Source organism: Aythya fuligula, chromosome 3 (assembly GCF_009819795.1).
Source record: "Aythya fuligula isolate bAytFul2 chromosome 3, bAytFul2.pri, whole genome shotgun sequence".
Lineage (NCBI taxonomy): Eukaryota > Metazoa > Chordata > Aves > Anseriformes > Anatidae > Aythya > Aythya fuligula.
Genome location: NC_045561.1, coordinates 75,272,764 through 75,297,742, shown reverse-complemented (window position 1 = coordinate 75,297,742; position 24,979 = coordinate 75,272,764). Strand labels below are relative to the sequence as shown.

Below are 24,979 nucleotides of genomic sequence, written 5' to 3'. Positions count from 1 at the left end.
GCATACATCTTACACTATTTCATCCCATTGTATGGGGTCGTGAGGGGAAAAACAGATATGATTTTCCTTCAGCTTCCCCACATTGTATGTTCAAGAGGTAGAAATTTCTAAATTCCCAATCCCATAGTTCTTTGTAGTAGTTGTTTTTGTTGTTGTATGTATGGGCAAAAGGAAAATGTAGTGAAATACGCAAACTTTATCAGGCAATGACAATGCTTTAAATTCTCTCACAAATGTTTACTTGTTACATAACTTTGATTACATTGTTAGCTGTACTTGCACACAAGGAAAAAAAAAAAAAAACAACTCTTAAGTTTTAATTGTAATTTGTGTCAGCATAAAAAAAAAAAAAAAGAAAAAATATATTGAACAAAAAATTCTGCTTAGCTGTTGTCTTCTGAAAACAAGTATCGTGCTTTTGAGAGGCAAGTCTAAATAGTTTTTGCTGCTGCTACTTATGTCATAGGAGAAAGAATTTTTATGCCGAATATCAGACCTCCAAGATGAACTGAGACATCGAGACCATCATATAGCTGAACTGGACAAAGAGATTCTGCATCTTCATGACAATATAAGTGCATTGACCAAGGAACTAGAGTTTAAAGGGAAAGAAGTTCTTAGAATACGCAGTGAATCTAACCAACAGATCAGGTATGAATTTTTCCATTCTGAACTCAAACACTTATTGTCTCACATATTGTTTTACTTAAAATATTTTATCATTTGCAGCTTTTAATTTATCCTTTTAATCAAGGGGCAGTATATACCATTTAGTTTTCTTCATAAAAAGCTGTGCCCATTACTGGTACAGTTAGTGAATATTACCATACAGTTAAGCTGCATTTCAGTTACACACTTTGGCATATTTTAACAACAGTCTGCTCAAGTGTGGTTGTTTTTTTAAAAAAAAAAATCATTATGTTTGTTTATTAAAAAATAAAAAAGCATTAAAGGAGACGCATACTCAATGAAATAAGCTAGAAGATTGGAGGACAGTAAGTAGTGGGTTTTGAAGAATAATTCCTTTCTGTGTTGTCTGGTATTGTGTAAAAGCCGTTAAAAGCATGGCAGAAATTCATGATGAACAAATCAGTCTGATTATAGAATAACTCTTTTTTTAACAAAAAATAAATTAAACAGGATGCATGAGCAAGATTTAAGCAAGAAACATGAGAAAGAGCTGGATGTCTTGGCAGCAGATCACATCAGAGAGAAACAAAGTATGCTGGCAGATTTTAATAAGACCCAAGAGCTGCTCAAGGAAATTAATTCAGCTTTACAAGTTTCGTAAGTTTTGTTGCATTAAAAAGTTTGTGTGTAGCTGCATTTGAGTCAACATTAGTTCATTCTGGTGTCCATAAGTCACTGAAGATACTGCAGAGGTGCAACAGTACAAAAACCTTACTGAAATATGAGGCCTATTGCTGTATTTGTTGGACAACACAATTGTTGTAAGCCTTAGGGGAATTAACCAAGATAATTGTTAGTGATTTGAGACCAAAAATTTTCAAGGAGGAAAGATATTAAATATGTGCTGTTCTTAAAAAAAATAAATTTTTTTTTCTCAAACATTAATGCATATTTTTGAGAATACAAAAGTTTCTTCAGCAAGTTTAAAACTAGTACAATAAGTACAATATTAGCTATTTAGAAGCTTGATTATACCAAATTAGTGTTGCAAACAGCTTCAGGTTTGCTAGGAAACCTAGGAAAATTAGTGTCTGAAATAGATTATATAAGTTTAATAGAATACTTATGATGTTTCTGAGTCAAAATGTCACCTGGGGTTAGACTATGTCAGGGCAGGAGTGGTGTGGTAATATGGTGTCTAGCCAGAGTTTTCTTGTCTTCCATGATCTTCATTCTTTATCTGTGTCTGTGATGTAGCCCATTTGGTCTGCAACCCAATGTTTCTTGCTAACGCTCCATAGGGCATTGAGAGCTTCCTGACACAAAGTGGTCACCGAGGGATTTGTATGTGCAGCACAAATTGTATGGCAGAGAGAATAACTGGTTCTGACTATATGATAGGAAATTCCTCTAAGTAAATAACAACTAATAATGGACAGTAAAACCTAAATGCATCTAATTCTGTCTTAACAATATGAGCACTCCAAGAGTGTCAATAATCGAGTATAAAATTCTAGTTCTTACTCCCTCGTAATCATACGCATGCACAGTTCTCTGAATATCTGAAAGTAAAATGACAGCTGTGCGTAACTATGTATTATACTCTGGGGATCTGTATGCAATAGCTTAACCTAGCATAAAATGTATACACGGAAATTAAGCCAGCTGAGCATATTGCTGTTCTGCTGAGTCAAAGGCATTTTCTGCAAATAAAAACAGTCATGTTGTTCATATTTGTAATGTTTTATATAAATAGATTACATAATCTCCTCAAGTTATTTACAGGTTGTTTGAAGGCTATAATTTAATATGCACTGTTTTTTCATTTGCAACACAAAGTCAAAATTACTTGTGGAATTAAGTTTGAGCTGACTAAGACACCTTAAATTCATAGTTTTTTCCTTAGGAATATTTTTTTCACCTGGATCTCTTCTGAAACTTGGTACTCTGATCTATATGAATGCTGAATATGTGAGACAAGTATTTGAGTAGTTTCCTTTAGAACTATGTTTAGCATCATGAACATTGTGTCTGTTTCACAGATACACAGACATTTGAAATTATTGTGTGTCTTCAAAACTTGTTCTTTAAAAAGAAACAAGGAGATTTATGCAGTTACTTGCACGATTCCCCTCTCAGTTGGCTTATTTCACTTCTCTCCTTTAATGCTTTCCCACTAGGCATTTCAGATTTCTTCCTTTTTTTTTTTTTTCAAGAATTTATCAATTGTGGCATTTCTTTTAATTCACATATCCTAATATCCAGGTTTTATTGCTTTTCTTTTGCAGCTCATTCCTTTATTTCAACTCTAATGGTACTAAGTTGCTTTTGTGGAGAGGAGTTAGTTACCTGTTAGTCTTCGGTGTTCTTGGATATCTTTGTCCCATTATGTTCCACTTGAACTGAGGAAGATGGTGCCAGCATCCAGTATTATAAGCATGCGTCTTTATTCAGAGTAGTCACCTATTAAAAGAAAAATGATATTGTTTGGTTTATTCACTAAGAAAGTCAATTGCCAGCTTTTAAAATTTACATTATTATTAAATATAAAGCAATGTAGTTCTTTTATTATATGTTATAACTAGTCTCAGCTATGTCTGCTGTAGTTCTACTGTCCACTTTTTTTTTTTTTTTTTTTTTAGTGCCTTGTTTTCAGTCTGGCTTCCAAGAGGCCTCTTTTCAAAGAACTAATACTGCATGTACAAGAGGGATGTTAGGATTTTAGAATTTTGCAAAAAATTTCACTTACTGTAGCAAAGATTATTTATTTATTTATTTATTTTAACTAGACAAAGCTCAGTGTTAATATAGAATTAACTAACTTCAAAGAGAAAAGAAAATGATCTTCTGTTTTTATTCTTTGAAATCTCTTTTATACAAATCAAAGTTTTGACTTTATTCACTCATCATTTAACACTGGATCAGACTAAAGGGGGTATTTTTCTTTCCTATAAAGTTTAGAAGAAATGGAAGAAAAATATAAAAACAGAGAATCGAGACCAGAAGACTTGCAGCTTATCTCAGAACTGAAAGACCTAATTGCAGAGCGGGACCAACTCATAAAGAAATTGATTGTAAGACTTTTATGCTCTCTTGGTTTAATATCTTGACAGGCATAAATGTTAATCTAATATGAAGTGTACAAAATTCATTAAAGAGCCAATGCTGATAGCATGTATTTGTATTCTTTAATGCATTATTCCTGTGGTTCCAGTGCCTCATAATAGTAAAACTAATTAGATGCAAAGAGTTTTGTACAATCAAGCATAATACGTTATTACAAAAAATATTGCAGTATGACCTTGATCAGACATATCCTATTTGCAATCTTGGAATAAGAAGTGAGCCATGTAAGCCAAATAAGAAATGGTCTCTTCTATGAGCTTTTTAAGAAGGTTTCCAATTTCCTGATGCACTGAGTTTCTCAAACTCACACTTCAGCAGCCTTGCTCAGATTAGTCTGATTAGATCCTAATTCAGAAGCAAGAAGGAATGAGGAAAGTTCAAAGTAACTAGAGATCAGAAGTCAACTATACTGTATCCTTACCAGTGCATAATCCAATGAGCTATACTCACTCTCTTACAACATATACAACAGAACTGCATAAATAGAAATTATTTAGTATTTACATATAATAATATACAAAACATGAAATGTAGTTTTTAGAAATATCAGTTCCTTTAAAAAATGTAAGCATAAATTTATTTGAGATCACTTTCTAGGCAGATTTGGCCACTAACTGATTGAGAATGCATAAAAAGAAGTTTCTATTTGTTCTTCTTTTTAGGAGGACAAAAAGTTCTATCAGCTGGAGCTAGTTAACAGGGAGACTAACTACAACAAAGTGTTTAATGCAAGCCCAAATGTTGGTGTTATTAATCCATTGGTGAAGGTATGTTTCATGGGCTTCACTGCTAAAGTGAGAAATAAGAAATCTAAAGTTAGCATACAGTAAAAAGAAGAAATGTGTGTGCGTATGTACATATATCACTTTTTTTTTACTGAGTGATATGTTTAAAACAAGGAACATCATGTTTCCATTTGTCTCTCCTGATTTTTGTGTACATATTTGTTTCTTATGTACATGTATATATAACATAAAACACAGTTCCTTCTCACAAAACTCTGAAGTCAAAACAGAAAAGTGACCCTACAGAGGACATACATATAATAGAGAATAGTGACATATATATGTCACTATATAATATATATAATAGAGAATAGTAACGTCCTCATATATATAATATATAGCATATATATAATAGAGAATGGTAACATCCTCAATCAGCTTTATTTTCAAATGATTTTTATTGGTTATTATGGAAAATGCAAGGACAAATTTATTTTGCAGATGGTGCTCAGGATATAAGACCACTAGAAACACAGACGGAGCAGGGACACTAAAGAAAAGGAATAGGGGTGAAAAGAGGAAGAAGAAAAGTATGAGGAGAGCACAAAATGAGTCTGAGTAGAAAAAGACAGACTAATAATGGAGAATTGGAGTGACAAACTGGGTATGGAGTGTAAGGGCAGTAGGAGATAGAAGTCAGCCTCCAACCTTCTGAGTTACTGTTGCATCCTATATGAGCAAAAACACTTCAGTAGCAGCCTTTTCCAATTCTCTCCATCCTGGTGAACAGCAACCAATGGAGGCTACTGTACAAACAGGCGTAGTAGCCTCCCTGTCACTTAAAAAGCCAGCAACATTCCTACATGAAGAATAGTCTGCAGTTGGGTACCTTCATTCTGTCTCTTTCCATCACTTTAGCAGTAAGAATGAGTCCTCTGACATTTCCTTCTTCCTTGTAATAATCCATAGGTTATTTCACCTGCATGGAAAGGGAAGGGACTTTTCCCAGCTGTGAGGTCCACTTTGGAGCTAAACAAGCTCACGCAGGTATCAGAGAACAGTTGGAGTCGAAACATCCTTTATGCGTTCAGGAAATGGGTAACAAAAAAATTTCAGTTGAGATTCAGTTCCGTATTGATGCCTTAATTTATATGTCTGCATGCTAGTATCTACATGTGCACTGTGCGTCTAAATTCCTGTTAGAGCCAAGGGATATCTCATTAATGAAGCTTGCAACAGACTTGAGCATAGAGTAGGTATCTACTCTATATAGGGTGTGCAGAATCACTCTCTGAAGTTCTCTAGGCTATGTTGTTCACAACCATGTCAGTTATGAAGATTATATGTAGAAACTCAGATTGCCACAAGTACAGACAGTATGGGAAAAAATAAAGATATACCAAATAAAGCAAAGTAGTTCTTGCACAATTCAGGGTTCTTTGACATTGGAATAATTTTACCTAAGATCGAGTTGTTTGGTTATCAAGGAAGCAGGTTGGGCAGAACGAATAGGATGTCACTGTGTAAAAGAAGGTCTGTCTCTGTCATTTAAGAGATCAGGCTGTGTTATTTAGCTAATCTTATGGTTTCACATCAGATCAGAGTATTTCTCAGTTCTCCACAAACTCAACAAATTGTCGACACTCTCCGACATTTTTCAGGAGTCCAGCAGCTCTGACAAGCTTACCTGCTGGTACCTAACTCATATGAATGTCTGCATAAAGGAACTTAACAGTCCTGGTGTTGTCTCTGCTAGGCCCAAACTGATCTGAATGCTTTGTCTTTGTGTGAAAGGTTGTTTGAAAATTTTGGAAGTTTGTCTGAACCACTTCATTTTAAAGATGTGAAATTTAACCCTTGAGTATATAAGTTTGTGTTTTGTGTGAAGTCTGAATTGTTTGGGAAAAGTACTTCAACATCAGATTTTCATAGAGAAAATTCATATACTTTTATCATATGTTTCTAGCTCTTAAAATCCATAAGACTTTGAAACAGTCTTATATTCCAGAACATTTTGATCTCTCATTTCATGAATTGTGGAACATGTTACTTTATCAAAGCACATGCTGTGTTATTGGAGAATGAATTACAAACTGAAAATTTCATTATCTTTGAAATAATAAAATGACAGAATTTATGAGTTACTATATGCTTTGCATATTAATACAAAATTACAACCATTGCAGTATTTATTAGAGCTTTTTTCAAGTTTATGCAGTGGATCTGTTTAGTCTTTCATTGGTAGATCTGCAGTTTTGTAATACTTTGCATAAATTCCATAGCAACAATACACACAATTTAGATTCTCTAGATTTGACAGCTTCAGAAGTGTAGAGTTTTATAGAAAATAAGATACAAACTACAGTATTTTCAAAGTATTTATATAGATAAATACACTGTCCAGAAATGAGCCCATTATGAAGTGCAGATTTAACTACAGTGTGTGCTATACACAGTTTTAATTACAGTGTGCATTACTTTGCAGGTGTGTTCTACATACATTTGGTTACTTTTAGCAAACTATTTTTCCATTCAGCCTGAGGAAGTACAGTGTTCAGGATGATTTTAGTTTAATCTTTTACAGCTAATGGCCTTCCTCTGTGATGGCCTTCCTCTACGTTTAGATGTAGAGCTTAGGGATATGGTTTAGTGGGGACTGCTAGCGTTAGGTCAGAGGTTGGACTCAATGATCTTGAGGTCTCTTCCAACCTAGAAATTCTGTGTGATTCTGTGATTTAAAAACAAAACAAAACAAAAAACTTTTTTTTTTTTTCTAGTATAGCTTTCTGTTCAATATATTATATTTCATTCTTAGTTTGACAAGCACATGCACCACTGGCCTACAGAGCAGTATTTGCACCTTTCAACTTTGAAGAGGTCAAGTAGTGAAATCAGATAGCAGGGAGCTAAACAGAAGAGTACAAACAAACAAATAGCAAGACTGTCTCCATTTGAACTGTAGGCCACCCATGAATAGAGCAGCTCTTCTTTTGAAAGTTTTTATTATGTACTCAATTAATAGATAATTCACGAGAATAGATTAATCTTATTTTTGTAAATAGGGTGTTTTCTTAATAATTTTGTTGTTGACATGGAATATTGAATAGAAGTCAGAAAACACACATGGCATTGTCACAGTAATTTTTGAAGACCTAGAGAACTATTTGAAGCATTTTTCTGCATGAAAATGTATGAGGATAAATACTCATTCCTTTGTATGATGTGTTATGGAGAGTAAAACAGTGAAATCGAAATAAAGTTCTTCAGTATTTTGTGTCCCCTGAATACTATCAGCAGTATTAAGAAAGGAAGAAGGTTCACTTGCGCCATCTGGTGTTTAGAAGTGTTAGCTGTAGCAGCTTTACCAGCCTGGCTTTTTTTTGAGCATCTGAACTCTCACACAGTATTATTTTCATCTTCAGCAGGATTGCTATAATGCTTACTGTAAGGGCATAACTGCATTTAAAGAAATGTAGCTGCTTTTCTAGGTTCCAAGTTTTACTGACCAAAAATGCGCCTCGGTAATACGGTGAACCCTGTTGCAGAGATGTACTTTTTTCGTCACTGAAATTTGCTGTAATAATATTTGGCAGGAGAGCTGTTTCACTAATACTAAGAATTAAGTAAAGATGAAAGGTTTAAGAAAACCTTGGTGGAAAACTTGCTATCTTAAGTGTTTTAGAATAGAGCAACATGTTATACTGAAAGATATTTAAAAATCATGTACTTGTTGAGTATTACACTAAGTCTTAATAACTTAATCAACTTGATTAGAAACGTGTGAAATTTGTGGTGGTCAGTTCTGGTCAAAGTAAACAGTAAAACTACTATTAGAAAAAAAAAATCCAGTCCATTCCAATTGCTCTCCTTCCTATCCTGCCTCTTACCCCCAGAAAAATAACACCACAAAAAAAAAAAAAAAAAAAAAAAAAAAAAAATAAATAAATAAATAAATAAATAAATAAAATCCTAAATTTGCAAGTCTCCTCATCTGTCCTGGCACCTTCCTTACATTTGTTATTTTTAATGCAGCAAAAGAAGAAGAATGATAAATCAACAAACAGGTTTGTGAGTGTCCCCAATCTAAGTGCTCTGGAATCTAGCGGAGTGGGCAATGGACATCCTAACCGCCTGGACCCCATTCCCAACTCACCCATCCACGATATTGAGTTCAACAGCAGCAAACCACTGCCACAGCCAATACCACCCAAAGAGCCCAAGACGTTTTTGAGGTGAGCACTGCCTCACCAATCTTTTTTTCTTTTTCTTTTCTTAACTCAGGAAAATTTTGCTTTTGTACTGAGCCGAATCCCACTTGCTTTACGAACCTTTCAGAGGTACAAGTGCTATTATGAATTTTCAATTTTTACATAATATTTGTAACCTCTTTATAGTATTCCTTTTTATTGTAGACGTTGTTGAAACATGAAGTATTCTCTCACTTTTTCCTAAACCCTGAACTTTGAAAACCTCTCTAGATACCTTAACAGAATCATGTGCTTCCAATTGTTTACATATATGAACAATTGTTCTAAATGTTTGTGTTATTTGCTGGTTGTCATTTAGGAAGTGATACCAGCACAGAATTTCTTTTATTCAGTATTGCGTGATGATGGTTTTATGTAAGAAAACTCTTCTCTGTGCTACATGAATGTTTTGTGTTTCCCCTTTCCCCACCAATATCAAACTGTTTCATAGGTGATTTTACTACCAAAACAGGAAACGTACACGCTTGGGTGCTTAATGCCGAGCTTCTGGTAGTTAAAATCAGCATTGAAGTCTAAAGTAATTCATAAATTTATACAGTAAATTATTAACTTTAAAATGGTTTCTTAGAGGTAGCATTTTAATTGTTTTGCTTTATGTGGCTACACATATTAAAGGCACTGAAGAAGTGCTGTATCCTGTGTTTAATAGGTACTGATCTTTTGCCTCCAAGTTGGCAGCTTAAAGTGATTTACAGAATTACCAATTCGCACCTGCCTGTTGATGCTTTCTTTTGGTTTAACGTGAAAGGCCACATACCTAGCAATTACTTATTATAAAAGGAAACAAATAATAGAATATAAAATAGATAAGTAAAAACAGTTTATGGCAAGAAAACAATCTTTAAAAAAGTTAAGTAAGTTTACTTTTTCCTGTGCATGTCATGTGCATGACTGTGGTCAGGTATCTATAATATGCATGTGCATGAACTCGTGGACTGTGATGCTGGAGTTTCCATTCCAAAATGTTTTGTGCTTTGTATTATCCAGTAATACAGTAGGGATTTTTTATTATGGATTTTTATTGATAAAGGAGCTTAATTGTATAATTAGATCTAAATCAAATTAATTTTGCTCTTGATTGTTTAATAAGGATTTTAATGGTTCAAAGGAGAATCAAATCTTGTTTTTCCCAGCATATTATCAAATATTAAATGTGTGCATGAACAACAATGCAAGTGATACTTGTGATCAGTGTAAAGTATTAAAACAGTCTGTATTTTTTGTTCAGTTGCCAACCAGTCTCTGTGAGCACATGTCTATGAATATGATGCTTGCATCATATTTCTGAAAATTAACTTTGCCACAGGAAAAGGATGCTAAAAGAGGACCTTGTACAGTCACACTTTTCCAAGAAAACCCTTTTTATTCTTCTGAAAACACGTCTGTTTATGAGATTTTAAATTCCATTTCCCAAAGTATTATTTGCCCACCCTGTAATGTGGCTGCTGAACTGACTTGTCTGTGCTGCTGATGCTCTCCAATGGAGTGGATGATCACAGATTCTGTAGGGAGACATTAAATCATATCCAGAGGCACACTGATGATTAATCCAAGGAAAACCAGGCTATATTTTGTGTTTTTTTTTTTTTTGGTTTTTTTTTTTTTTTTTTTCCTCCTAACTTTGGTACTCTGTTTAGTTGTGGGTTAATTATTTTTTTTCTTTCTATGAATTTAGCCCTCCTCAGACTGATGCTTCACCAGTGGCTTCACCAGATCCACAACGCCAGGAGTGGTTTGCCCGATACTTCACATTCTGAGAGATGATTTGTTCTTGTGGCACAGCGTGACGTGGACTGTTTATCAGAGCATGACCTTAAGTAAACCCTCATGTGAACAAGCTTTCCTGTAATTTGTCAAACACTGTGAATGAGAAAGTATTTGTCTTTCTGATTTGAAAATGCACTGTATTTCATGTGATATTTGTTGGAATCACTTGACATGGTACTATATGATGTGTGTAATTATAACTATTATTTTTATTTAAAATGGAAGAACCTTTAAACTTTGTAAGTACAACATAATAAATTTTGGTAGAACAAACATAATGCTTTCCCCCTTTTTCCTATAAATGTTTTCTTTGATTTCAGGTAAGGCTTTCCCCCCCTAGAAAAAATCGCATGGTTGTTATAAATACAATTTAAATTGTAAAAGGAAAAAATATATATATCTCACTCTCTCTCCAATTTGGGCAAGGTATGTTTAATCCATCCCAATTCTATTATGTTAGCATTTTAAAAACTCTCCTCTTTCTAACATTTAAAAGCCTTTTTTCTAACATTTCAAAGGAAGAATGTGAAATAAATCAAAATCAGTGTAGCTGCTAGCCTTCAGAGCAGAGTGATTTTGACAAGACCATAAAAACAAAACAGATACTGTTCATTGGGGCAGGGGTTTTGACTTCTTAACTTCTGCTTCTGAGACTTTGCCCTCTAGTTATAATCTAAAACTTTATAACTTTATCATTGAGTTTAAGCAGAAACTGGATTCACAGATTATGTATTTATTTTATTAATACTAACAAAAACAAATGCTTGAAACCTTTAGAATACTATGTACTAAGTATCTCTGCATAAATCAAGAATCTACATTTTGAGCATGAAGTCCTGCTTTGGATAAAAATCATGTCTGAAAAAAAAAAAAAGCCTACAAAAAAAAAAAAAAAAACAAAAAAAAACAACTTTTTCCCAGTTCTACGTATTACACATATAGATCTTGAGAACTTAATTACCTTCAATTGTCTATATTAAAGGGTTTTCTTGTCTTAAAACTAATCTATGAACATGTTTTTTCAGCTAGTGAGCATGATTCTCCAATCTACACCTTTTATGATGCCAGTGTTGTTCCAGAAATTTGCTGCAGTATATTGAAAAAGCCCATTGTCTCTTTTGTATTTTTTCATTCAAAGATTACCACAAAGTAATTCACACTGGTAGTCTCAGGGAGAAAATTGTCTCTTTGTTTTATGAATGTATTTTTAAGCTGAATCTCTTATCTTTTAAAAGCAGGAAAATCTGTTTGAGTTGTTTGAACAAGGTTTTAGTTAGCATATACAAAGGTCTTGAACTTTAATATTCATCTGAAGCCCTAACTACATATTTTTTTTCCTTGTATGCACAAAGGTAAATACCCAGATGAAGATACTTGCTAATTACAATGAGTTTTATATGTAGTATATGTATAAATGAAAAAATTTGTATGTTTTCATATAAACAATATAAAATATTCTAAATGAACATTTTAAATCTTCTTATAATTTTGCTTGAAAACTCCACTGAAAGCTGTATTCTGGTGATGCTGCTGTGGATTAAAGATGCATACAGCAAACTTTCTGTAGCTGGTGGACTCAACTGTAGGTATATGCAACTTTTTAATTTTAGAAGAAAGCCATATTGGGCAAAATGTCAGATTTCTTGGCTCTTACCCGAAATAAAATACACTAGCTCATTTTGTTATAACGTTCTGAAGTGAGTGTTGCGTATTTTTTCTTGCATGCTTTGCAAAGTATATAAGGGGCTTTGTCTGCCATCCTCCACTTCATGTGTAAATTTTTATGTATGAAATTGATAGCTGTGAACAATAATTGGGTGATAATGTCTGCATTCACTTCACCTGGTCATATTTTTAGACTTCAGGAAAGGCTTGGTTTTTTTTTTTTTACTAGCACAGGGATTTGTCTTTTACAGGGAGAAGAAAGTTAAGAAGTTACCATGTCTGCCAAAGTCAGCAGCAGCTGTTCCACTATCAAATCAGTCTCTTAAAAAAAAAAAAAAAAAAAAAAAAAAAAAAAAAAAAAAACACTAAAGAGAATAGGAAAAAGGTGAGTTTCTACCAAATGGCATTGAGAGCACTGTAATATATATTCCCCAAAAGTCTGGCATTTTGGATTAATACAGGAACTGGCATTATCACAATACCATTGTTTTCTTGATCTTTGCAGTATCTGGTACCCAGTTCTGCAGTCTGCGATGGCTCTGCTCACATACACAATCTCAGCTCTTGGGTGTTTTTTTTTTTCCCTAAGCCTTCGTACTTATTCAACAGACAACTGCAAGGTGAGGAGGTGCAGAATTAATATGAAATTGCATCATGTTATTTAAAATGCCAGAAAAAAACTTTAGGCTCTCAGGAGCTGTATCTGCAGCACTTGCCATTCTGGTTTGGCAGCTGAAAAAAATGGCACCTGGGTGTCCTTTCTTTTCACTAAATTGTTAACAAACACAATATTCTAGTAACCATGGCTAGAGAATCCCAATATCAGCTTTTGACTAATGGTCATTCACTTTTTCTCCAGTTTTATTCTTGCTCTGAAACTCTGTTAAAAACTATAGGACACAATTCCTAAAGAATAACAGGATTCCCTTATAACATTAGAAACCAGATATGTTCAGTGTGTCAGAGCAACCCCTTATTTTAAGATACATGTGAATATTGTTACTTGATCTCAGTGGTATTCACAGATAAATTGTAATGACTCTTCACTGAGAAAATTAGACCCCCAGTCTTCCTCCTTTGCTGTAATTTACTTCCCTTAAAATGAAGCTGACTGAGTCACCTAGCTTAAAAAAAATCTTTAACCTCCTCTGCAGTCAACAGGCAGCTTCAGGGGTGAATCGGCCCACTTACCTCTTTTGATTGTACAAAAAGTGTAGAGCAATAACCAATTTATGTGTCTCCAATTTAGTTGTGAGGGACCTTAGCCTTTTTTTTTTTTTTTTTTTTTTTTTTTTTTTTTTTTTTAATAGTGTTTGCAAAAACAAGAGCTTTGAAAGACACTAACTTTCCTCTTACAGGAACCATGTTGCCTTTTTCCTGGTCTGTTCAATGTAATTCAATGCAGAACTGTTACTACTCTTCTTAGGCAAACGATAGACCAATTTTTACTACAGTGAAAGTGAATCTCTAATTTCTTGTACTGTTTAGCTACCTTCTGGAGTTGAGCGCTGTGTCAGTTCTATTTATCTATACATTCCCTGGAAAAACTTCCAGGCATAATTACATAGAGAAATCTATGCCCGATTGCAACCTTCACACACATGCACTTCAGGTAGTTGTAGTTAGCTCCTCCAGTTGCTGGCCGCTGCATCCTTTTCCCTCCTTTTGCTCCGGTTGCATAGGGTATAAAACGCCAGGATTGAGGAAGCACAGGGGGACACCTGCAGGACATCACAAAGATTACAGCTCTGCTGTGCAACCAGGTAACTGTGCTGATCCAACAAACGTGTGCAAATATCTGTCTCGTCCCTAAAAGGAGCAGCCTGGTTCGGGTACCTTGCAAGACAGCAGCACAAACTGGAAGCACACTGTGGAGGCAGGGTCGGCCTGACACCGCACCTAGAATCATTGCCAGAAATAGTTTTGAATTTTCAGTGAACAATTTACATATTAGCTGCAGATCTCAGGAGTGCTTTTGCAGCCATGCTAACCAATTGAATGGATAGAAGACTATTTTATAAAGGGACAAGACTTTTGCCTCTGGAGGCACACATAAGGGTTAGAACGTTTTGTCTTTACAGGTACCTGTAGCAGTCCTAGGCTTATGTTGTAAACACATTTCCTTCAGGTTAGGAAACATCCTGATCCTTAGGATTTAGGCAACATCTACAAACACTTTAAAGTTTGTATTTCCAAACAACACAGGACAGGTAATTGGAGTTGTGTCCCACTGAGATGCTTTTGCCCAAGCATGCCAAGACACTCTCCTTTTCTGCTGAGCAACCTTTCCTCATATGATATCATGGATGGCAAGGTTGTGAAGAGGGTTAAGAGAGGTGGAGCACTGTAACTTTCCTATCTACTATAATCACTGTATTATTTCAACTGGGAAACAAACAAACAAACACATCAGACATTCAAATTATATTAGTTTAATTAAGGCAGGTAGATAACTTATTTCACATATCAAAGCCATATATCATAATTTGAAAACAAAAGATCTTTTTGTTTGCAAAGTGTTGATTTTCCCCTCCATAAGCTCTGTGTTTTAGTGTGACAAGATATTATTACTGAACTATCCGTACGTTTCTGATACCTTGGCCATGGTATGCTGCCCTTTCTGGCTAAGATCTTACACGGGCAGTCATTTCTGCTTCGTCTGTGTATCAGTGACACCGTTAATACAAGCCAACAGCGGGAGGTCCTGAGAGTGAGGAGCTCAGTAAAAATTTTTTTTTAACTTCAGACACCTTGAAGGGAGATTGAAGTTTTTTTCTGTGATAGCACAGACTCAAGTGGCTACAGGAAGCAAATCCCTGTCACGCAGCGGGCAGGCTGGGTGCAGCAGCGCAGAGGGCAGGCCCCGGCTGCAGGGCTCGGGGGGGCCGGAGCCGCAGCAGAGCGCAGCCGGGCTGGATGGCAGCAAAAGGGCCGGGCAGGCTGCTGGGCACTCCTTGCACCTGGAACTCAATTTTAAAGCAGAAATGACTTTAAAAGATGAAATACTTCAAAGAGAAGATGCCGCTGGGTGTGAGGAAAAAGCCCACATTCCGATGCTAAACCCTTCAAAGCAATACACCGTACATTTGGGGCTAAAGCCAAAGCTCCAGAGCCCCCCAGCCCACAGCCAGCCAGCCAGCCAGACACACGCTTCACAGCAGAGCAGCCAACATTGTGCTTTTTTTCCTTTAGTTTTTGTCTTGGGGCGGCGCCTCCCCAGCAGCGGGGCAGCCCCGGCGCGGCGCTGAGGCAGCGCGGGAGCACCCCCATGGCCCCGGCCGGGCCTGCAGGGGGCGGGGACGGCGCCGCTTCCCCTGCCGGGTGAGGGAGCGGGGCTGGGCCCGGCCGGCGGCGGCGGGGGGCGGCGGGGCAGTGCCGGTGCCGGTGCCGGTGCCGGTGCCGGTGGTGTCGGTATCGGGGTGGCCGCGCGGCCCAGGCGGGCTCGGGAGCGGGAGCGGGAGCGGAGCGGGGCGGCCCCGCCGCCATCTCCCGGCTGCCCGCACGGCGCCGCCGCGTTCAAAACTGGCGCGCGCCTGCCGCCATCTGGGACCGGGCGGACCGGCAGACAGACAGACAGACAGACAGACAGACAGACAGACAGACAGACAGACAGAAAGAAAGAAAGAAAGAACAGACAGACAGAACAAACAAACAAACAGACGGACAGGGGGGCCGCCTGCCTGCCTGCCTGCCTGCCTGGGGTCATCCCGCCCGGCGGTGCGGAGGTGCCGCTGCCACTCGCCTCCCACCCCCGCGGCTGCCAAGTTTTGCCCCAGCTCCTCGCTTCCCCCCCCCCCCCCCCCCCCCCCATCCTAATTTATTTTATTTTATTTTATTTTTAATATTTTATTTTTAAATCCTGACGCCACGTTCCCGGCCGCAGCCCGGGCATGGCGCTGGGCGCGGAGCAGGTGGCGTTCATCGGGCAGGTGTTCGAGTCCTACGTGCTGCAGCACCACCGCCACGAGCTGCTGGGCATCCTGAGGGAGCGCGACGCCGAGGCGCACTACGCCGTCGTCGTCGACGCCTTGACGCTCTTCGAGACCAACATGGAGATCGGCGAGTACTTCAACGCCTTCCCCGCCCGCGTGCTCCCCATCTTCGACAGCGCCCTGCGCCGGGCGGCCCTCACCGCCCTGCAGGCCGCCGAGCCCGCGCCGGGGCTGTGCGTGAAGACCAACCTCCACGCCAGGATTTCGGGTGAGTGGTGCACCGGGGAAGGCAGCCCCGAGCCTTCCCGCGGCGTTTCCGACTTGCCTCGTGCTGTGGCAGCGAGCGGGACGTCAAGGGAAGGGCTGGGAGCGCGGCCGGTCACTCCCTTTCACTGTCAGTGGTGTTTATTGAACAGGAACCAGCAAAGAACCCAAACGCTGCAGGTGCACACAGGTCTGTAGGGCAGGCCAGAAAAAAGCTACAGGCATCCCCGATGGGGTGCGTGCAGTGGCTGCAGGCTTGTCACAGCATCTTTCCATGGGAAAAGCTGCTCCCCAAACCGGCGTTCGGCCTCGGGTTATTTCTCTTGTCAGCCAGAAGGTCTCACAAAAAAAAAAAAAGTTTTAGAGGAAAATCTGTACCTCCTAGCTTTTCTTGCTAGTTGACTTCCTTAAAGTCTAAATTAGCTCGTATTCGTTAGCTCCAGCTGCCTCCCAGGGTAGACAAAGTCTAAATTTTGAGTTGTCTTGTGATAGTTTTGTCCGATGTGGTTAAAATCTCTGCTGAACTAGTTGTGATAAAGTTGCCTGTTACAAAACTGGAATGGGTTATCAGCAGGAACTGCCATCAGTAATGGCTTTGGTCCTTTTTTTACTACAAAAAAAGCAGAGAAAACTACAAAAAATGGTTACGCTACTACTCCTCACTATTGGGAGGTGCTTAGCGGCGTGGAGGTGTGGTAGGCGTGGAGCACAGGTGCTGGGGTTAAAATGCCAGTTGTACAGAGCTCGGCTCGGTGGTGGCACAGTCTCCTCTGAGCATTTCTGGTCGTAACCATTTGGAGCTGTCTGCTGTGCAAAGCCAAGAGCTGGCAACCTGTGTTTCCCTCCTTTGCTCCATGTTTGAGTGGCTTATTTATGATCATTTAGTCTTCTGGCAGCTTAAACAGAGATGAATCACAGTTGTTAACACAGACATCTGTTTTGTCCCAATACGTTTCATTAAAATATTGACATTAAAATAGATACAGCAGAAATATAATTACCCCGTGGCTCTCATAATGCTATTCTGTCTGGGTTTTTAGGGAAAACATCAAACAGCTTGCTACCTGCTATGCTGACTCTGGAGGTAACTGCTGACTTTGTGGCATACAAGGACGGCTTGTGTGTGGTACAGAAGTTTGCAGCCTTGTGCATCTCACTGTGCCGATAAAGTCAGAGCAATTAAAACTTCATTCACAGTGCTCTGCGTTTACGTTATTCAGGGCTTCAGCCTGAGAGTAGGGTTATTTGTACTCCAAGTGTGATCGTTCTCTAAGCTACCAGGAGGCATCAGAAGGAGCAAAGCAATGGGCAGATGCTTGCTGTGTGAGTAGCTGCATCTTAAAGACATTCCTGCTCCTGGTATCAGCCTGGTGCTGGAGTCTTCCCACAGCGATGTTTTGTCTGAATATTCCCTAATCAACCTCAGGCAAAATTAGCCAGATTTTATCAAATAATTTTAATACATGGTAAAGGTACATCTGACTGATCATTAATGGAAGAAGTTAATTAGCAGTCTCACAATGCACTCCATCACTAAACTGGAGAGAAAATGAAGAGCAGAGGAGGGTTATCCTCGTGTGGTCCAGCTGGGTCCAAGGAACCACATAACCTGGTTTATGTTCTGTACCACCAAAAGGTCAACTCCTGAAGAAATAAAAATAATCAAAATGATATGCGGGATTTTTTTTTTTCTGCCCAAATTTTCCCATAAGTATATGCTGAGTTCTTATTTGATGGCACAACCTCTCCTTTTCCTGGAAATCCATGAAAAGGTTTTTCCTTACTGTTTGCCTGAGCACCACGGAACCAGTTATTGATATAGGCCCAGCTGCTGCTGGTAGCTCAGTTTTACACATTGTTATTAATTTAGTAACATGTGTACTTACTCAGAGAGGCACATTCTCAAATAAAAACTTTGGCAGTCTGATACAATCAGTGTGCAGACCTCTCGTTTTCCCTGTGCAGGCTCTCGTCTCTTTGGTACTGACGGAGCCGATGGTAGCTTGTATCTGCTAACGGTGCTGCAGCTCTCTCTAGTGTGAGATGTGGTGTATTCTGCAAAGGTTGTTGAGCTGCACAGACACTGAGTTGGGAAAAGATACCAAAACAATTGGGAAATACTGCATTGGGTTTGTCTGTTTGTTTGTTTTTTGCCTAAGCTGAATAAAAATGCAAACCCAGGGGAGAATAAGATTTTTGACAGGTTTGGTAGAAGATACAGATGGCTTTGTTACAGCCAACCAGAAAATTAATTTGTTTCTAGTCCTACGTAATAGTTCGTTTCTTTTCCAAATTACTTCCTTTCTACTTTACTTTTTTTTACTGTTACTCTTTTAAAATGAGCGTAGTGTTTCATAATATTTTCTTTAAACAGAAGCAAAAAGTCAAACCTTTTTCTTACATGTATCAAAGCAGAATGTTTCAGCATGTCTGAAATGAAAGATTTGATTTTGAAAATACTGAAATAAGCATATGATGCCTCGTCATTTTTTACCAGCCAAAGCTACTGAGCAGATCTGACCTAAATGCACAAATAGCCTTGGTCCCCTTAGAAACATCTGACAGATTTATTACTTACACCTCCGTTTCCTAACTCTATTTTGTAACTAAAACTATAAAAAAAAATGTTTTAAGAGAAGGTAAGTTTAAGTCAATACTTGTTAACTTCTCCGTTTTCCTCTGAAATAACTTCCAGAGAGGCAGTATTTTGATGCTGTCCTCCGCTGTGCATTCCGGAGGCCACTTATTTTTATAAGGACTCTGTAGGGGACTGAGTTAGGTTCATCTTCCCAGGGCTTCCAGCAGCTGCGGTGCTGAGGGATGCCCGAACAGGTGAAGGCAGGGGTGGGATCCGTGCAGCACGCACCTGGCTCGTGGGGTGGGTGGAGGTGAAGGAGAGCAAGTGCCACAACAGCCTTGTCACTGCTCATTTGGGCATATGAGGGATTTTGCTCTTGTGGTGTTCTTCCCACGATGTTCTTTCTGGCATCGTCCTTGAGGTTTACTGGCACACAACCTGGAATTAAGGTCCGGTGCTCACAGGCAATGAATTTAACATTTGCTGAGACTTGAGAATTCACACAGGGTGGGGAATTAAGCTCGTTTAACCCTGGGAATAACACTGGACCACAATTAAGTAGCATAGCTAAAGTTCTGTAATTCAGACAAACCAGCTGAGAATAAATGGCATTTCCAGATGATGATTTGAATTAATAACTAGATCTATGAACATCGGGATCTTTCTTCATGAATGGAAACTGCTCATGACTATTCATGACTCTTGGCAAAAACAGGAGAGTAAACTGGCTCGATTTACTGCTCGTGATCAGCATCTGGTGTTTTTCATTGTCTGAGACCAGTGAATCAGATTTATGATGCAACAGATGAATTGGTAAATTACATTTACGAAACATTAATAGCAGTAGTTACTGTTAATGGGTCTGACATTTTTTTATAGAACCACAGAATGCTTTAGGCTGGGAGGGGCCTTAAAGCCCACCCAGCTCCACTCCCCTGCCATGGCAGGGACACCTCCCACCAGCCCAGGCTGCCCAAGGCCCATCCAGCCTGGCCCTGAACACCTCCAGGGATGGGGCATCCACAGCTTCTCTGGGCAGCCTGAGCCAGTGCCTCACCACCCTCACAGTGAAGGATTTCCTCCTTATATCTGATCTAAATCTCCCGTCTTTCAGTTTAAAGCCCTTGTCCCTTGTCCTGCCACCACACTCCCTGACAAGGAGTCCCTCCCCAGCTTTCCTGTAGGCACTGGCAGGTCGCTATAAGGTCTCCCTGGAGCCTTCTCTTCTCCAGGCTGAACACCCCTCAGCCTGTTTCAAGTCTTGCTGTTTAACTGCACTGTAAGGATATGTTTTACATGCTTGGTCTTACGCTGCACATATTCTCATTCAACAGGTTTGCCCGTTTGCCCAGAGCTGACCCGAGAGCACATTCCTAAAGCCAGGGATGTGGGTCACTTCTTGTCTGTTACTGGCACTGTCATACGTACCAGTCTGGTGAAGGTCCTGGAGTTTGAACGGAGTTACATCTGCGATAAGTGCAAGCACGTGTTCGTCGTCAAGGCTGACTTTGAGCAGTACTATGCCTTCTGTCGGCCGTCAGCCTGCCTGAATGAAGAAGGCTGCAACTCCACCAAGTTCACTTGCCTCTCTGGAACAACCTCTTCTCCCACCAGCTGCAGAGACTACCAAGAAATCAAAATTCAGGAACAGGTAAAAAAAAGATGGAGAAAAGGGGGAAGGACATTATGGTGTAGATGTCTAGATGCAGATGGGATCTGCAAATGTCTTCTTCCTTCAGTCAGTCAACAGCTGCATCAGCAATTACTGGAGATGTGCTCCTCACAGAATTCGCATTTGCCTCTCAGTGAGGCCTCAAGTCCAGTTAAGGTGTAAAAGGAGTAACAATCGGGCCTCTTTTTACAGTAGCACATAACTGAGACAAAACAAGCACAAGAAAACTACACTGTATGAAAACTGAGAGTAAGTAGGGTACATTGTAGCCAGTGTTTCTGTTTGTTTGTACATTCGGTGTCTTCTTCATAAAGCCTTTAAAGACCTCTTCAGTTGTTTCAGGGGGTGGATTTTAGAAGTTAAGAAGGTAGTGGTGCCAGTCTGTGAGCTACGTGCATGAAAACTGGAATTTATTAAACAGAAATTATGCACCTCCAAGTTCAGAATAACAAAGAAGTAAAGGAATCAAACTATTTCTTGTAAATAAGCCCTATGTTGCATGATTATTTCCAACAGTTCCTGCTACATTTGTTTTACTGTGTGGCACAAAGATCCCTGTGATGGGGAAGGAGCTTGGGCTTATTAAACACCATAGAGTTAAACCAAGAATGATTTTCAGTTGTGTTTTCTACTCAGCACTGCAAGTAACTGTGCATGTCAGCCAGTGCTGACAGTGATGTGAAGTGCCTGTGGCCATTTAGATAACACACAAGGGTGAATTAACCTTCCTAGCCACTAGAGAATGAATAAATCTGGAGTTCTAGTATGTACGATCCCGTGCTGCAGAGTGAAAAGGTACTTCTGATTCTTGCTCTCGCGCAGTGGATATTTTAACAACTCTAGCAAGCTTTAATTGTAAATGGAAAGATTTCTGGTTGGAAATAGACCATGACAAGATTGCATAGACTTTGCCCTGGAGAAAAGAAAAAGAATTGCAACAGTCAGCAGCACGTTTGTCAATACACATTCACCTGGTTGTGTGCGATTTTAAGCCATGACACCTAGATGTAAATTAAATCTCAATCTGTCAAGAAAAGTACAGAGAATAACCTTTCAGTATGTAGTTCAATGAAGGGTTATCTAACTCATGGACATGCTTTATTACCCGAAGTAAACTTTGCTTACTGAAGAAGTGTCTGAAAAATAATTCAAATTAAAAAAAATAAAATAATAATCAGTTCTTTCAAATGACATCTTTGAGTGAGCTTTTTAGCAAGATACAGAAATCCCACAGCACCTGCCAGGACTGAGCACCTTCAGCTAATTTAATACCCAAATCTGTTTCCATTAACATCAGCATTAAACTATTAAGCTCTTGACAGCAGTGGCTTGTTTACTGTGTAAGCTCTGTGAGAAAAAGCAAGCACTGACCTCAGTTCCAGGAGGGGATAACAGGTCCTTAAGCCAGAGCAACGATAAATGGTTTTTGGAAGGTGCTTTCTGAAGTGCTCTTCCTTCTGTCTCCTAGGTCCAACGGCTGTCTGTTGGAAGCATCCCGCGCTGCATGGTGGTTGTTCTGGAAGACGACTTAGTGGACAGTTGCAAGTCTGGTGAGGATACAGCGTATATCACATATATTTGTACCATAAATGTTTCTACTCTTCATGTGAGATGGGTCTCTGACGAGTAGTCTGTCAGTGCCGAGGGTCTGTTTAATGAGATATGTTTATCTGCCACATATACATGTATATAATAAAATTATATATAATATATACATTATATATACACAATATATACAATATACATTATATATTACATGTATATAATAAAATAAATAAATAATAATAATAATAAATATAACTGTAATACAGATTTAAATTGCACTTTTATCCAATGCAGCTGACACATCTGCATGTCTCAAGTCAGATGTTACTTTACTAATTTTTGTCGTTACCCCCAGGAGATGACATCACAGTGTATGGAGTGGTAATGCAGAGGTGGAAACCTTTCCACCAGGATGCACGCTGTGACTTGGAGCTTGTTCTGAAAGCCAACTATGTTAAAGTAAATAATGAGCAGCTAGCAGGGGTTATAATTGATGAAGAAGTCCGCAAGGAATTTGAAGACTTCTGGGAAAAGCATAGGAACGATCCCTTGGCAGGTTAGTAGCTGACAGCTTTAAAATAGGATGCATGATTGGAAATTGATGAAATCAGGAGTGAACGTACAGTGACTGAACACATACTTATTTCCCACTACCAACTCCTCCAAAAATACATTTTTTTTCCAGTAGAAGAATATAAAATACTTTAATATAATGAAAAAAATAGTATCAAACATCTTGCATTGATTTTCCTTCTTTTGAGAAATGTTTTCTGGAACATATATTAAGAAGAAATGAGAAGTAATATAAGGGGAAAAAAAAGTAACGTGTTTTATAATCAAGAAAGAAAAAGTATACCTCTTAGAAGAAATAGTGCAGACCAGATATACCTTTAGCCAACATAGCTGTTGACTCTGGGGCCAAAGATCTGTCTCATTGTCTCTGCATCCCGACTTAAGCTCTGAATCTGCCACAGAGCTCAGTATGTACTGCCTTTGTTATAACTCTTAGATGCCTAGCTCTGTGATTCAGGTGTTGCAGAACCTCGTATCATATATGGAGAGAGTCTCCCAGTTCTCGGGGTCTTCCAACAGCCAGTGTTTAGCATGCTTGATCCTAAACTCACCACGGTCTTCAGTCAGCCACCTAACAATTACCAGGAGATCTGTCTGGAACTCTGTCCCTCTCCAGAATCAAGTGCCACCACCTGAACCACAAGGAATCTCAAAGGACTTGTTAGGATCAATGTCATTGAACTGTCTCAGAATAGCACTCTGTCTTTTAAAACCCTGGAAAGCTCTTAGTCTTTCTTCTTAAAAGGCAAACGGGAGGAAAAGCAGGTAGCAATGTTGACCGTATTAGCTTCAAAATCAGAGAGCTCACATAAGGAATTAGAGATCTTAGCAATGACAAAGATTCTTCAGAAGTGTATTTCCTGGAAAGCAGTGTAATTGCTAGCCTCCTGCTGTTTGGAAAGAGAACATTTCTTATCACCCTGTTCTGAGAACATTCAGAAAGGAATTCAGGATCCACTTTAAAGGCCCCAAGTAATCTTTCATTCTTGGGACAGTTTTTGGAAGCCTGCAGGGAGCAATGTGGTTGTATGCAGTGTTGCCCATTCAAAATAAATGGACGTGAAGTGGCAACAAGCAAATTGGGATGGAAATTAGAAGAACCCTGACCACCCGAGATGTTCCTTCCAGGCTGTTTCTCTGAAGTAGAGTCCTTCTCTACTTCTGGGGAGGGCAGAGATCAAGCCTAACTAATGAGAATAAGGAGTAGGCCATTTCACAACAGGATGAATGTGCACGTTTACTGTTTTTCAAGAGATGATGGTAGTTACTACTGCACTTCTTGTCAGTCAGTTCCTGATCCTGTGTACTAGGTATGTCCTGAGAAGGTCTACCGTGGCAGGCCTCCAAGAGAACTTAGGTGACCTTACTTTTCTGGATAGTATCTAGGAGGAAGCAGAAGCGCTGAGCTGCTCAGCTTTGACAAGGCAATTTAATCTTAAGTCCAACACAGGCAACTGTGGAGTTAAATCTCAAGTTATGCTGTGGTTGACCAAATTTTTGAAATTTTAATTTTTGGACACAGATGTGTTAATTCCCTCAAAAGAACTCCAAAAGAGACACATATGCCTCAATTCATCTGTTAGGTGCCTACATATTTTGCCAGTACTATATATTTCCAGGCAAATTTAAAATATTATGTTAAGAACACAAAACTGGTTGCTTTGTTCTATGCCCTAGCAATGGAAGTAATGTATGGCATTAAACCTGTGATCCCTGTGCTGTTAGTACCAGGCTTTCAAAGGACAGAATTAATTCTGTCACACACCTTCCAAGCCAACAAAATTATTGTAGCAGATGGAAGTACTCTTTTGCTGGAAAGAGACTATGGAAGGGAGGAGGAGAAGGGGAAACACATAGAAGGGTCAAAGGAGAGCTAGAGTCAAGACGATGAGGAAAAGAAAGTCCATGGGAAAGCAAGTTTTACTCTTAGGGCAGTGCTGAGTGCCACTTTTTTGCTCCTCTTCTAGGGAGGAATGAAATTTTGGCTAGCTTATGTCCTCAAGTGTTCGGATTATACCTGGTGAAGTTGGCTGTAGCCATGGTGCTTGCTGGTGGTGTGCAGAGGATCGATGCTACTGGAACCCGAATCAGAGGTTAGTATTGTTTCTGATAGTATCTGAGTATTGTCTAACAGTTGTTCCCATTCCTGTCTTCACCCCACCCCACAAAATCAAGCCAGTAAGGTTTCAGAAGCATAATAATCTCATTTTCGTGACTGAAAGTAATTTTTGTTC

The 24,979-nt window shown here is 39.0% G+C and overlaps 2 protein-coding genes across 9 annotated transcripts in view; both read left to right on the top strand.

Annotated features, from left to right (window-relative positions):
* Positions 1-12,213, top strand: part of FAM184A (family with sequence similarity 184 member A) — a 79,486-nt gene extending 67,273 nt beyond the window's left edge. For 2 of the 8 annotated variants that reach the window (XM_032184220.1, XM_032184218.1), the window contains 7 exons: positions 467-651; positions 1,141-1,287; positions 3,587-3,704; positions 4,419-4,523; positions 5,451-5,528; positions 8,514-8,713; positions 10,425-12,213. In XM_032184220.1, the coding sequence (XP_032040111.1) occupies positions 467-651; positions 1,141-1,287; positions 3,587-3,704; positions 4,419-4,523; positions 5,451-5,528; positions 8,514-8,713; positions 10,425-10,506 (915 nt within the window). In that variant the 3' untranslated portion in view covers positions 10,507-12,213. The remainder of the gene's footprint in view (positions 1-466; positions 652-1,140; positions 1,288-3,586; positions 3,705-4,418; positions 4,524-5,450; positions 5,529-8,513; positions 8,714-10,424) is intronic. The other 6 variants (XM_032184222.1, XM_032184221.1, XM_032184223.1 and 3 more) reach the window with 5 other exon arrangements.
* Positions 12,214-16,071: 3,858 nt separating this feature from the next.
* Positions 16,072-24,979, top strand: part of MCM9 (minichromosome maintenance 9 homologous recombination repair factor) — a 44,501-nt gene continuing 35,593 nt past the window's right edge. The window contains exons 1-5 of the mRNA XM_032185580.1: positions 16,072-16,381; positions 20,290-20,606; positions 22,096-22,177; positions 22,528-22,728; positions 24,713-24,838. Coding sequence (XP_032041471.1) covers positions 16,072-16,381; positions 20,290-20,606; positions 22,096-22,177; positions 22,528-22,728; positions 24,713-24,838 — 1,036 coding nt within the window. The remainder of the gene's footprint in view (positions 16,382-20,289; positions 20,607-22,095; positions 22,178-22,527; positions 22,729-24,712; positions 24,839-24,979) is intronic.